The 12,459-nt window shown below is 43.6% G+C and overlaps 1 protein-coding gene across 1 annotated transcript; it reads right to left on the bottom strand.

Annotated features, from left to right (window-relative positions):
• Nucleotides 1-8,728: 8,728 nt before the first annotated feature.
• LOC134880317 (protein FAM200A-like) lies at nt 8,729-11,602 on the bottom strand. The gene is made up of 2 exons (XM_063907249.1): nt 9,292-11,602; nt 8,729-9,153 (listed from the first exon to the last, which is right to left on the bottom strand). The coding sequence occupies exon 1, from the start codon at nt 11,374-11,376 to the stop codon at nt 9,295-9,297; it is 2,082 nt and encodes a 693-aa protein (XP_063763319.1). The 5' UTR covers nt 11,377-11,602; the 3' UTR covers nt 8,729-9,153; nt 9,292-9,294.
• Nucleotides 11,603-12,459: the final 857 nt, after the last annotated feature.

Raw genomic sequence — 12,459 nt, 5'->3', positions numbered from 1 at the left:
TGTAAAACACATGTGAAATGTCCGCTTTATAGTTCCCTTATTATAAGCAATCTGAGGCTTCTGTTTTATGGAATGAGCTGCCAACACTTCTTGTAACAACATAAATGAAACCCTGTGCAAACCTTTGATTTCTGATTCAACAGAAAGAAGCAGAACGTATTACAGGTCACATGACAAAATCAAGGAGGTGTTTGGGACCTTGTCATTTCAAACGTTTAACAAAAAACTTTCATATTAAGGCAATGTTTTCAGCAACTTTCACTTTTTAGGAGACTTTCAAATACTTCAACATTTGGAATTAATTTAACAACTATATTATGATAGCAGAGTTTGAAATAATTCCAACTTCTGTGTGTGTTGCATTTGGTTTCAAAAACAATTCATTCTATAACAAATTGTTCATATTTTCCAACTAAAGAACAGAAACCAATACACCATCGTGATGACATCAAAGTATATTTTTTGTGAATATATAACAACAAATGAATGTTATTTTCCAATAAAATACATATTGCTAGTCTATACGCTCAATTTCATTCATAAATATACAATACATATATACAACAAGATATATTACGTTGGATGTTATAGGACACAAAGTTTAGGTGTTACTAAAAACAAGATACAATAATATAAAATGTACCATTAATAAATCCCCCTAGAAAAAGCACAACAGAGTGTTCCTGTGGCTTCATTGTGGCTCAACATTTACTTAGTGAGTAAATCACTTATCGTATAAAAAGATTCCACCCTAAACAGGCTGCTGATAAATTGGCTTAACTACAGAGGAATGTTGACACTTCATTTACACACATAAAGCAGGTCCTGCTGAAATAAACATTCCTCTTAGCATACACACACACACACACACACACACACACACACACACACACACACACACACACACACACACACACACACACACACACACACACACACACACACACACACACACACACACACACACACACACACACACACAAACAATGAGCAACCTTTGATTGACCAATTCCATGTGAACATTCAAAGCCTAACAAAACAAAAGAAGAAGACACCTGCTGAACACACATTTCTTTACAAACCACTTGCAAGTTAGAGGAACTCATTCACATAAATGCACATTGGTGATACCAGTACATGGTATATATCTTTGTCTTCACAACTAAAGACATACAATAACAATTTCACTCCATGAAACTACATACAATATAACAAACTTCATCCCTAATATAGCACAGGATTCCTTCTCATAAATAGCACAAAACATGCACTTACTTTATTCATTACTTGATCACAACATGTTAAAAACACATCTAGAGGTAAAACTATTTCACACAATACAGAGAAGTCCATTAACTGTCTGCAGTCATTCTTATAAACCCTCTACCTTCTCCAAATTTACTATAATGTAACAAATATCCTCCAAAAAAGTAGTGTATGTATTCAAATATATAATATATAAAATTGTATTTGCTTAAAAAGCTTGAAATAGACCATTAATATTTCCCATTATTATAAGCAATCTGAGGCTTCTGTTTGAAGGAATGAGCTGCCAACACTTTTTCAAACAAAATAAATAAAACCCTAAGAAAATCTGTGTCGTTTGTTTCTTAAAGCATATTCAACTGCAACTGAACCATACCATTACATTCTATAGTGTGTGAATAAAAGATGAATACCTTACTTTATTCATATATTTCTCAAATATTCCCAATAACTGTATTGATATCTACAGTACTTCTAACAGCAGACTATAACTCTGTGAGTTCCATGTTAACTGCTGCTCCACATACATAATAATACCTACACATATCATCTAATTACTGATTTAAGACACTGCAGCCAAAACCACACACAATTGCTTCTAATACATTTCCAAAAAAAACCTTTAATCAAAGAACTGAACAGTGTATACTTTTAATGGTAGGTATATTTTAACAGTAAGACAGAATACCAGAAAGAACATCCAGAAATGTAGATTAAAAGATATAAATTGATTTGCATTTAATCGGTGGGAAATAAGTATTTGATCCTCTTCAAAACATGCATTAGTTCTTGGTGGAGAAAGCCTTGTTGGACAGCACAGAGGGCAGATGCTTCTTGTAGTTGGTCACCAGGTTTGCTCACATCTCAGGAGGGATTTTGTTCTCTCCTCTCTGCAGAACCTCTCAAAATCCTTAAGGTTTGGAGGCTGATGCTTGAAAGCTGGAAGCTTCAGCTCCCTCCACAGATGTTCTATGGGATGGAGGTCCAGAGACTGGCTAGGCCCCTCCATCACCTTAATGGGCTTCTTCTTCAGCCACTCCTTAGTTGCCTCAGCCGTATGTTTTGGGTCATTGTCATGCTGGAAGACCTATCCATGTCCCATTTTCAGTGTCCTGGCTGAGGGAAGGAGGTTATCAGCCAATATTTTACGATACATGGCCCCCTCCATCCTCCCCTCGATGCGGTGAATCACCCTGTCCACTTAGCAGAGAACCCCCCCAAAGCATGATGTTTCCACCTCCATGCTTGACTGCTGGGGATGGTGTTCTTCGGGTCATAGTCAGCATTTCTCTTCCTCCAAACACGACATGTGGAGTTGATGCCTAAGATCTTGATGTTGGTCTCATCTGACCACATCACCTTCTCATAAGCCTTCTCTGAATCATTCAGAGGATCACTGGCAGACTTCAGACGGCCTGTACATGGGCATTCTTGAGTAGGGGACCTTGCGGGCACTGCAGGATTTTAATCCATTACGGCGCAGTGTGTTAACAATGGTTTTCTTGGGGACTGTGGTCCTAGCTGCTTCAGATCATTAACAAGTCCTCCTGTGTAGTTCTTGGCTGATCCCCTCACCTTTCTCATGATCATTGATGCCTATTAGATACATTTCTGGATTTTCTTTTTGATTTTTTTTCTCTCACTGTTAAAATAAACCCACCATTAAAAGTAGTTTCTTTGTAAGTAGGCAAACTTATAAAATTGACAGGGGATCATATACTTGTTTCCTTCACTGTATATATACTACCAGTAATACCAAAGATATTTACTTTAATGTACATTACTGTTGTATAACATGTTCAATAATGTAGCACAGCTATAGTTCATTAAATTGGGCGTGAACCTTACCCAGAGGCCTTAGCCATCAGAGGTGCTGCTATAGCCTTGTTTGTAAGTATTTCTAACTCTGTTCATTTACACGTTCAAGCCTATAATACATGAACATTTAAAAAAGATATTCTTTGTATTTGTTCAAGTTGTAGCACTTAAGGTCTGATCCTGAAGTACAAAAAGAACAACTTGCAATTTGACCATATGGTGACTGAAGGACACTGCAGGGCTACAAAAGAAAGTTGGAAGAACTCATGTCAACATATACAATTCTCCAAGAGGAAAAAGCCCAAAAATGCAGAAACTGCAGCAACTCAAAGACAGAAAGAATGGATCAAGGTAATAATTTCAACTTTTGTACGTTTTATTTCACAACCCCATGCCGACAAATACATTGCATATCTAAGATGATGTCCAGAAATAATATATGTGGATTTGATTCCAATTTTGCAGAAACGGGAGGTGAAGACTTCCTGTCAGGCCTTGACAACCTCCCAGACAACTTGAAAGATGTTGTTTAAAATCTCTCTGTGGAAGATATCTCCTGGATGTTTACAGTATCACCAAGTCATGTAAACACAGTCATTGCTAAGAAATTTTTACCCTAAAAACAAATAAAGAAGTTCAGTACTGTGTTCCTAAATGCATCTGTGTACTTCTTCCATTCAAAGTAATGACAATAACCCATACCCAGCCTGTCTAAATACCTTCAAATGTAGGGTTCAACAACTCTGACCACACCTATACAGCTCACTGAACACCAAAGATCAGGATGCTGTCTGAACATCATTGCATGACCATCGTTGGCCACTTCTAAGTGCTCTACAAATTTCAGAGATGAAAAGAATGTCCCGAGTAAAACCGTTACTTTAGCATACATTTAAATAGCCAATTTTTCTATATTGTTTGAAATTCACTTCACAATACTGTATTAATGTTTCGTTTTTGCAATTAATGTTTATAATAATTGAAATACAACAGTTTGCATGTCTTTATTAATCCATTCCCCTACCAGGATTGCAATAACATCTGCTTGCCATGATAACCATAACTGCAAATATAACCAATAACTGCTGTTGTTGTTGTTGTTTCTATTGCACTATTCTATTGTATGTGGAGTTGTGGGAGGAGCCTCATATGCATGCATGCACCTGATTCCTGAGCATGTGACAACAAACCCTTTTAATCTTTGAAACTGCTAGAAGTGAGTCTTAATATTATTATTTTCCCTCACAATAAGTGTCCATGTCAAGTTTAAATTGATTTGTATTAAGGGTGAGTTATAAAAGTGATTTAATTTATTTAATGAGCAGTTGGGTTAAATACAATTACAAAGTTTTAAAACAAGAGAAAATGTAAGCGAATCATCCAAATGAGAGAGGGGGTTCTTATAGAACGGCTACCAACTCAAGGGGTACACAAGACAGAAAAGGTTGGGACCCACTGGTCCAGAGAGCCAAGTTGTTGAGGGAAAGACGGGTTTGATGATGAGCTTACCACCCCTCCCTCCAGCTGCTCCAGTGACCCCAACAAGGCTCTCTCTCAGTCCAACTGTGCCCATAGTCACATTCACTGCAGACGACATGAAGGGAGAGTGCAGCCGTCTCCACTCGAGGAAGGCTGCACCCCCAGACTGCTGAAAGGGTTTTTCGGCACACTTTCAACCTGAGCCTGAGCACGATGACCATCCCTGCACTGTGGAAGACAACATGCCTGGCTCTTGCGCCGATGAACAGACATCAAGCACACACAGTGACTACAGACCGAGGACTTAGACATCACAGGAAGTCACTGGAGAGGCTGGTCCTGAAGCTCCTCTGCTCAGTGGTACGGGAGGCTGCAGAACCCCACCTCTGACACTATATCCAGCAGCATGGGCGCTCCTCAGGTGAAGGTCCTCTCACTCTTCATGTTTACACTCCACACATCACACTTCAGAAACTGCTCACAGTCCTGCCATCGGCAGGAGTCCTCCGATGACTCTGCCAGTGTGAGCTGTATCAGCAGAGATCTGGAGGCTACAGGAGGGTGGAGGACAGTTTGTGGAGTGGTGCAGTCGGAACCACCTGCAGCTCTAAGTCACTAAGATGAAGGAGCTAGTGGTGGACTTCAGGAAGCAGAGGAATGCCCCAAACACATTTACCATCCTGGGCCAGGAGGTGGACATTGTGGACAGCTACATATTTTTGTGTCCACACTGAGAATAAACTGGACTGGAATAAAATCACTGACGCCTTTACAAGAAAGGTCAGAGCCACCTGTATTCCCTCAGGAGACTCAGGTCCTTCAACGTCTGCAGCACTATGTTGCAGATGTTTCATGACTCGGTGGTCTCCAGTGTCTACTTTCAGATGTAGTTTTGCTGGGGGGGAGACAGCTGATGCCAATAGACTGAACAAGCTGATCAGGAGAGCTGGCTCTGTCATGGGAGTGGAGCAGGAGTCGTATGCAGAGGTGTCTGAGGGGAAACTGCTGAGTCTCACCCCCTCCTTGCCATACTGGTGTCCTACCGGAGCACTTTCAGCAGTAGACTGAGACCACTTAGGACCACTGAGGAACACCAGGGAGTGCCACAGGAGGTCTCTCCTCCCAGGGTCCATCCTGACTCTTCCCCCTTCAGCAGGGAGAACTGTAGAACCCCATAACCCGCAGGCGTAGGGAGGCGACCCTCTCGTCCACTGGGGTAAACTCCAACAAAGCAGGACTCAACCGGGGGCTTGTGAGTATCCCCACACCCGCTCGACGACTCACACCTTGGGCAACTCCAGAGAAGAATAGAGTCCAACCCCTATCAAGAAGTAAGGTTCCAGAGCCGACGCTGTGCGTAGAGGTGAGCCCCACCAGATCCAACTGGTAACGCTCCACCTCCCGCACAAGCTCCTTCCCCCCCACAGAGAGGACGTTCCACGTCCCCAAAGCCAGCTTCTGTCGCCCGGGTCTGGTCCGTCGAGACCCTCTGCTTTCACTGCCACCCTTCGGGCAGCGCACCCAACAATTGCTGTTTCCGGTAGGTGGTGGGACCGCGGGACGGGGAAGCAGAGGTGTTGCCCACGCTGCTTTTTCGGGCTGTGCCCGGCCATTCTCCGTGGCAAGCCCGGCCAACAGACGCTCGCCGACGAGTCCTCCTTCTGGGCCTGGCTCCAGAAGGGGACCCCGGGCTTCCTCCGGGCCGGGTATCCTCGCTTCCAATTGTGTTTTACATGAGGTCTTTTGAACCAATCTTAGTCTGGCCCCTTACCTGAGACCAATTTGCCATGGGAGACCCTACCAGGAACACAAGGTTCCAGACAACACAGCCCCCAGGTTCATCGGGGCACACAAACCTCTCCACCACGATAAGGTGCTGGTTCTCGGAAAAGTGTTTTCTCTCTTTAAACTAATTTAAACTTAAAACTAGTTAGGCAAATACTCGAAGATTCGAATTATGTTATGACACAATACAACTAGCCTATTATATGCCTACCTGGCCTTAGAGATAAGAAACCATGCACCAATATCTTCCGGATAAATTGCTGTGTAGGCTAATCTTAAAAAAACATCTAACTGCAGTGTGACTGGATAATTACTGCAATGCAAGCCCAGCCAACATTAGCCTGGAAGCCAGGCTCATTCCTTTGCTACCGCCAACTGAAAACGTTTTTGCAAGGCTAAGCCAACATGGCTAGCTAGCACATTTGCCACTAGTTGCCGACTGCCCAGTAATATCGACTTCACGTTAGCGAATTGATACGCTAGCATTGCGACTTATCATGTATCGTTACAGTTAGTTAACCTACTGTGGCATAAATAGCACGATGGTGCGCCTTCAAGTGTCTCTTATAGGTTGGTCATATTCTTCACAACTCATTTGTAGCCAAATGGCGTCTCTCCTTCACCCGCAGTAACCATGCAGTGTGTCTTCCTTTCATAAATAAAGTGTGTCCATATATCTAGTATTTTTTTCCGACCAATAGGCCTACCTTTTTGCGCTGAAGCCATCATCTTGTTATTTTCTCACTGTTTGGACATCATCACTTGTTGCTAGGATGTGAATGGTGTGTGCAGATTCCCAGAATGCCAACTAATTTAACCAATGACAGGGATGCTGACAGACAAGACGGAGAATTGGGGGAAAATAAAATATCCTGCATTTTGAATGTCCGATAGTCCACCATTAACACTTTAGTCCCGTCTCGTCTCATCAACAAAAACAAAATATAGATTTCGTCACAGCTTTTATTATCAAAAATCTATGTTTAACTCGTCATCGAGGCATACGCCCAAAAGATAATCTTAGTGAAAGCAATCTTTGTGATTTATAAAAAATAAACTTGACGGGAAAGGTGTGGTCCTCCACGCACACTCTGGCCCTGTCTTGATTCGCACACTTCTGCCCTTCGGACACTGACTTTGGGGGCTTAGGGCGTTCACACTGGCAAAATCGGCAGAGTTCAGCGCACTAAAAGTACCCGGATGGTGCCCCTCAGATGGAAAAAAATTGAGTGTGAAACGATGGACACTTCGCGCACCTCACGGGCGCCATCTTGGCTACGTAGCGGAAGAAGAGGAGCGCTGGGCTGCTTTCATGCGTGTATGCTAAATGTTTACGCACATTCCCCCTCCCTCCCCTCAAAATGTCAAATTTGCAAACCAGCTAGCGTTCAGCAAGTAAACGCAGTATCCTCCCACGATTGCGGAGAGGTGAAGTTTCCACATGGGGTGGAGAAAGGGGTAGACCAAGGAGAGAAAAATCACCAAAACCACACTCATTTTTAATTTTTGCTCATGTAGGTTTGTTTACAAATGTAGTTTATTTTTGCTAATGTTTCGCGGGTTTAGAGTCGCAAGCAGATTTGCGTTCGTCACTTCCGCCAGGTGCTTAACGTTAAGTGCTGTCCCGAATCGAACACTTATCAGCGAAGGTGCGCACCACAGATGTCAGTGCTCTGCAATGCAGGACCCTGAACCTCAGTGCACTGTCTGAAGTGTCCGGTTCGAGACATAGCCTCTGACCCATGCGTACGCACACAAACGGGAGAGATGAGAAACTGCGACACTGTTGGCAGAAGGAAGAATGGAGAGAAACATGTGGAATACCATACATCTAAATATGACCTCTCATGGATCATATATGAAGAATTCATTTGCAAAAATGGACAAACGCCTGTTTAAGACTCCTGAATGCACACCAAAATATAACTTTGAGAAATAAATAAAGACGGATATGTTATTGAACCCCCCTCGAATATCATCGGGATTCCCCGATCATTTCTGACAGCTTCTTATCAATGGGGTGCGTCCCTGTCCCCGGCCCGGGGCACACACACTCGGCCTGTGTGTATATTGCCATTAACTTTTTCGGACTGCATATTTATTTATTTTGTTGACGATCCGACTTTCTGAGGCAGCAGCGTTCACAGAGTGCTCCACATCTTGCAACTCTTTGTTATCTTAAAACTGCGTCCACCAAACAACATGATTGACTTGTCTGCACCTCCCCAACAAGGACCAAAATCTAACTTGGTGTGAAATGGTTTTTTCTAGCTGTTCTGTCGGCATTTCCTGCAATCGTCATCAGGCAGTCAGTGTAAATGAATATTTATACAGGGCGTTTCTTTGAATATTTAGGGCCCTTTCATAGTCTACGCCAGGGGTTTTCAACTGGTTTTGTCCCAGGGACCACCATTCGGACTAGAAAGCAATCCGCGGCCCACTGATGTGCCTGCGCGTGCGCGTGTGTATTTGGTGTTACATGCATAGCTCAATGCATGAAACATGAAAGAGAGGCCACGCAGATTTTATAATAATAAAAGTAGATTTATTAAATTAAATTAAATTAAAGATTATTTTAAAGAAAGAATAAAGAATAATAAAGTGTTGTGCAATTCAGTATTGGGAAAAGTAACTAAAAATGTCATGCAAAGTCGGTCTAGGTGTGTGACAAAACAACAACGGAGAACAAAAATCCAACAACACCGGAGAACCAAAATCCAACAAATGAAGACCAAGGCAGCCTCAACTGCTGGCTGGTCAGGGCTTTTATAACCCAGCCAGGACAGACCTGTCACCAATCACCTGCTGTAGAGACAGAGAGATTGAGAAAAGCAGAGAGAGATTGAGAAAAGCAGGGAGAGAGAACAGGCTTACCATTAACACAGGGCGGGGCCTAAACCCGCCAGGGTCGTAACAGTGAAAACATGGGAGAATTAGGCCTACCTGTCAGTGTGATATCTGGGCGTGGTGAAGTCCACACAGCCTGTCTATTCGTGGCGAAATGGTAGACAGAGACAGTCTCATGTCATTCTCTGGATCAAGCCTAGCCCTGTACTTATTCTTTAAGTACGCCAGTGTAGAAAAACCACTCTCACACAGGTATGTGGTTGGAAAGGGCAAAAGACACCTCATTGCTTTTGCAGCAAGCTGTGGAAATTCTGTCTGGCAACTTATCCAGAATTTAACAAGGGGCTGTGTGTCGTACATATGCCTCCTGACAGAGTCTGTGGACATCTCAATCAGCTTATCCTCTTCCACAGCCGTCAGACTTGACCCTACTGATGCATCGTCACTGAATGGGAGCAGGATCCACTTGCTGTCACGGCGCCACTCTTCCGAATCAGTGAAGTACTTTGCGAATTGACGCACAAGCTTCCTCAAATGCTCACATATAGTGTCGTTGATGTCAGTGCTGTCAGGGTATTCCTCAACTGAAGGAAACATCGCCAAGTTATTGCTCTCCACTCGTTCGATCCACTTTGACATTTTTTTCACAAATGCGTCGAGCTTCTCGTAGAGCTGCATGACGTTTGCATCTCTCCCTTGCATGGAGCTGTTCAACTTGTTCAGCTCTGCAAAAACATCTGTGAGGTACGCCAGCTTAGTTAACCAGTAACTATCGTTGAAATTGGAAGCCAGATCAGAATGCTTCTCGCACAAGAACTCGTAGATAGCTCCGCGTAGTTCAAACACACGGGCGAGCACAGCGCCGCGAGACAGCCAACGCACCTCTGAATGATAAAGGAGAGAGCTGTGTTCACTTCCCAAGTCATGGCATAGGGATGAAAACAGGCGTGTATTCAATGCGTTTCGTTTTATGAAGTTGACCGTCTTGACAACGACATCAAACACACCACTGAGCTCAACACTGAGATCTTTGGAGGCGAGAGCCTCTCTATGAATCAGGCAGTGTGTCCAAATTACCCCCGGAGCCACCCTCCTTACATGCGCAAACAGTCCAGTCTTGCTGCCACTCATGGCTCGGGCCCCATCGCTGCATAATGCAACGCACCTCTGCCACGAGATATTGTGCTCCGTGAAAAAATCGTCCAGTGCTTTAAATATTTCTACACCGGTAGTTCGCCCGGGCAGTGGTTTGCAAAAAAGAAATTCCTCGCACATAGTGCCACTGTCCTCGTATCGCACAAATGTTAACAGTTGCGCATCATTAGTAACATCTGTCGTCTCGTCGATTTGAAGGGAAAACAGAACTGTCTGAAGTTTTGCCATCAGCTGGTCTTTGACATCATTTGCCATTTCCCCAATTCGTCTTCCGATTGTGTTGTCTGACAACGGAATAGTTTTTAATTTGTTGGCACATTCTTCGCTTACCATAGCTCTGCACATATCTATGGCTGCTGGCAATATAAGCTGCTCTGCAATGGTATGGGGCTTCTTACTTTTTGCAACCCTGAGAGCGACCAGATACGATGCTTTCAGTGCGTTTTCATTTATTTTTGCACTCTTCCTCGTGGTAGCCTGCTGTCCTTTGAAATCACGCAACATCTGTTGCATGTACTCAACGGGTTTGGCCTTCAAGTGGACGTGATGCGTCTCCATATGCCGCGTAAGTTTCGACGGCTTCATAGCTTCATTACAGAGAATTGTTGAACATACGAAACACAGTGGTACCTCCTCTCCTGCTCTGTCTGTCGTCACTGTGAATCCATATTTAACATATTCCTCATTGTATTTTCTTTTTCGTCTTTTTTGCGAAGTTGACGCTTCGGAAGCCTGTCCTTGCCCTATCGTGGCGGCCTGTCCCTCTGTCGTGGCAGCCTGACCCTCTGTCATGGCAGCCTGTCCCTCTGGCACTTTCCTCACTACAAAACGATCCATTGGTGCTAGATATATAGCTAGACTAGTACATATGTAACAAATGTTTGCTGTACTACAACCTATCTTAAAATACTCTCGTCGGCTATGCTTATAAATGTGTGTCAACTTTGCTCGCAAGACTGTACGTAATGAATAATAAGTGAGGTTAGCGACGCAACTCATTACCATTAGCGAATCACAGGCTACCATAGACTGGATAGGCGCAAGGCTACATTCTGTCAGCTTGAATTTCCTTTATATTATTTTAAACATATTTTTCACGATATGTAACGGTATTCTGGAAATGTGTTGAAATATCAAAGCGAATTTATATTAAAAAAAAACAATGGTGAACTGATCAACATAGGCTCTTGTCACGGACCACATGCAATGCCGCCGCGGACCACCAGGGGTCCGCGGACCACCGGTTGAAAACCCCTGGTCTACGCAAACTACGTGGACACAGTTGTAAACGCAACAATCACGCGCGTATGTTTACTACATAGGCTACAGAACGCGCATCAGTTGCTGCGCTGTGCCTTGTCAGACGCGATACACCGCTCATCCAACAGGGGGTAGCAGAGTCTCCGGTGACTTGTCTGTCTGATAGAAAAAAGGAAAATGGCTACAGAAGAGGAGTGCCTCATTTTGCTTCTCCTGAATCGCCGGCAGCTTGGTCAGCAAGCCAACCGAGAAGAGAAAGTATTGCGGGGTAGCTGAAACGCAGCTGCCCCGCGCCACTTTTTGCTGCCTGCTTCCATTTTTTCTGGGCTCACACGAACCGGTCCCTCATCTGCTTCCACTTTTTATTTATGTTTCAACATCAATATCTGGGTCCAGCGCTATTTCTCGCCATGCATTTTCAACTGTGTTTCTTTCTGAATGTGAAGCTCTCGCAGTGTCATAAAGATGCTGGTGCACACAAACTAATTCACAGAGACGCTCCTCGTTGTCAGTCATGGTTGCTATAGTACTTCTTCTGTTAATAGTGATTTAGTACAGTACAGTACAGTACAGTACAGTACAGTAATTCTCATCAGCGCCCATATCGGAAACGCCACCTTCCCACGAGAATCCTACGCAAAGCTTTATAAATGAGGCCCCTGACCTGTATGTCTAGCATGTGTGTGTCAGAGCTCAGAGACTCTGATACCTCATCGTCCTTCTGGTCTTATCCGAGGAGCCAATGAAATTCAAATGTATAGGAGGATAATGTTCTGTATACTCTGATAATAGCCAGTCAAGTATCTTGTTAAACTTCATTTCCTGAACTTCACATCGGGAACCCAAACA

Source organism: Eleginops maclovinus, chromosome 1, assembly GCF_036324505.1.
Source record: "Eleginops maclovinus isolate JMC-PN-2008 ecotype Puerto Natales chromosome 1, JC_Emac_rtc_rv5, whole genome shotgun sequence".
Taxonomy (NCBI): domain Eukaryota; kingdom Metazoa; phylum Chordata; class Actinopteri; order Perciformes; family Eleginopidae; genus Eleginops; species Eleginops maclovinus.
The sequence above is the reverse complement of the archived record's forward strand: the minus strand, read 5'-3'. Positions and strand labels throughout refer to the sequence as shown.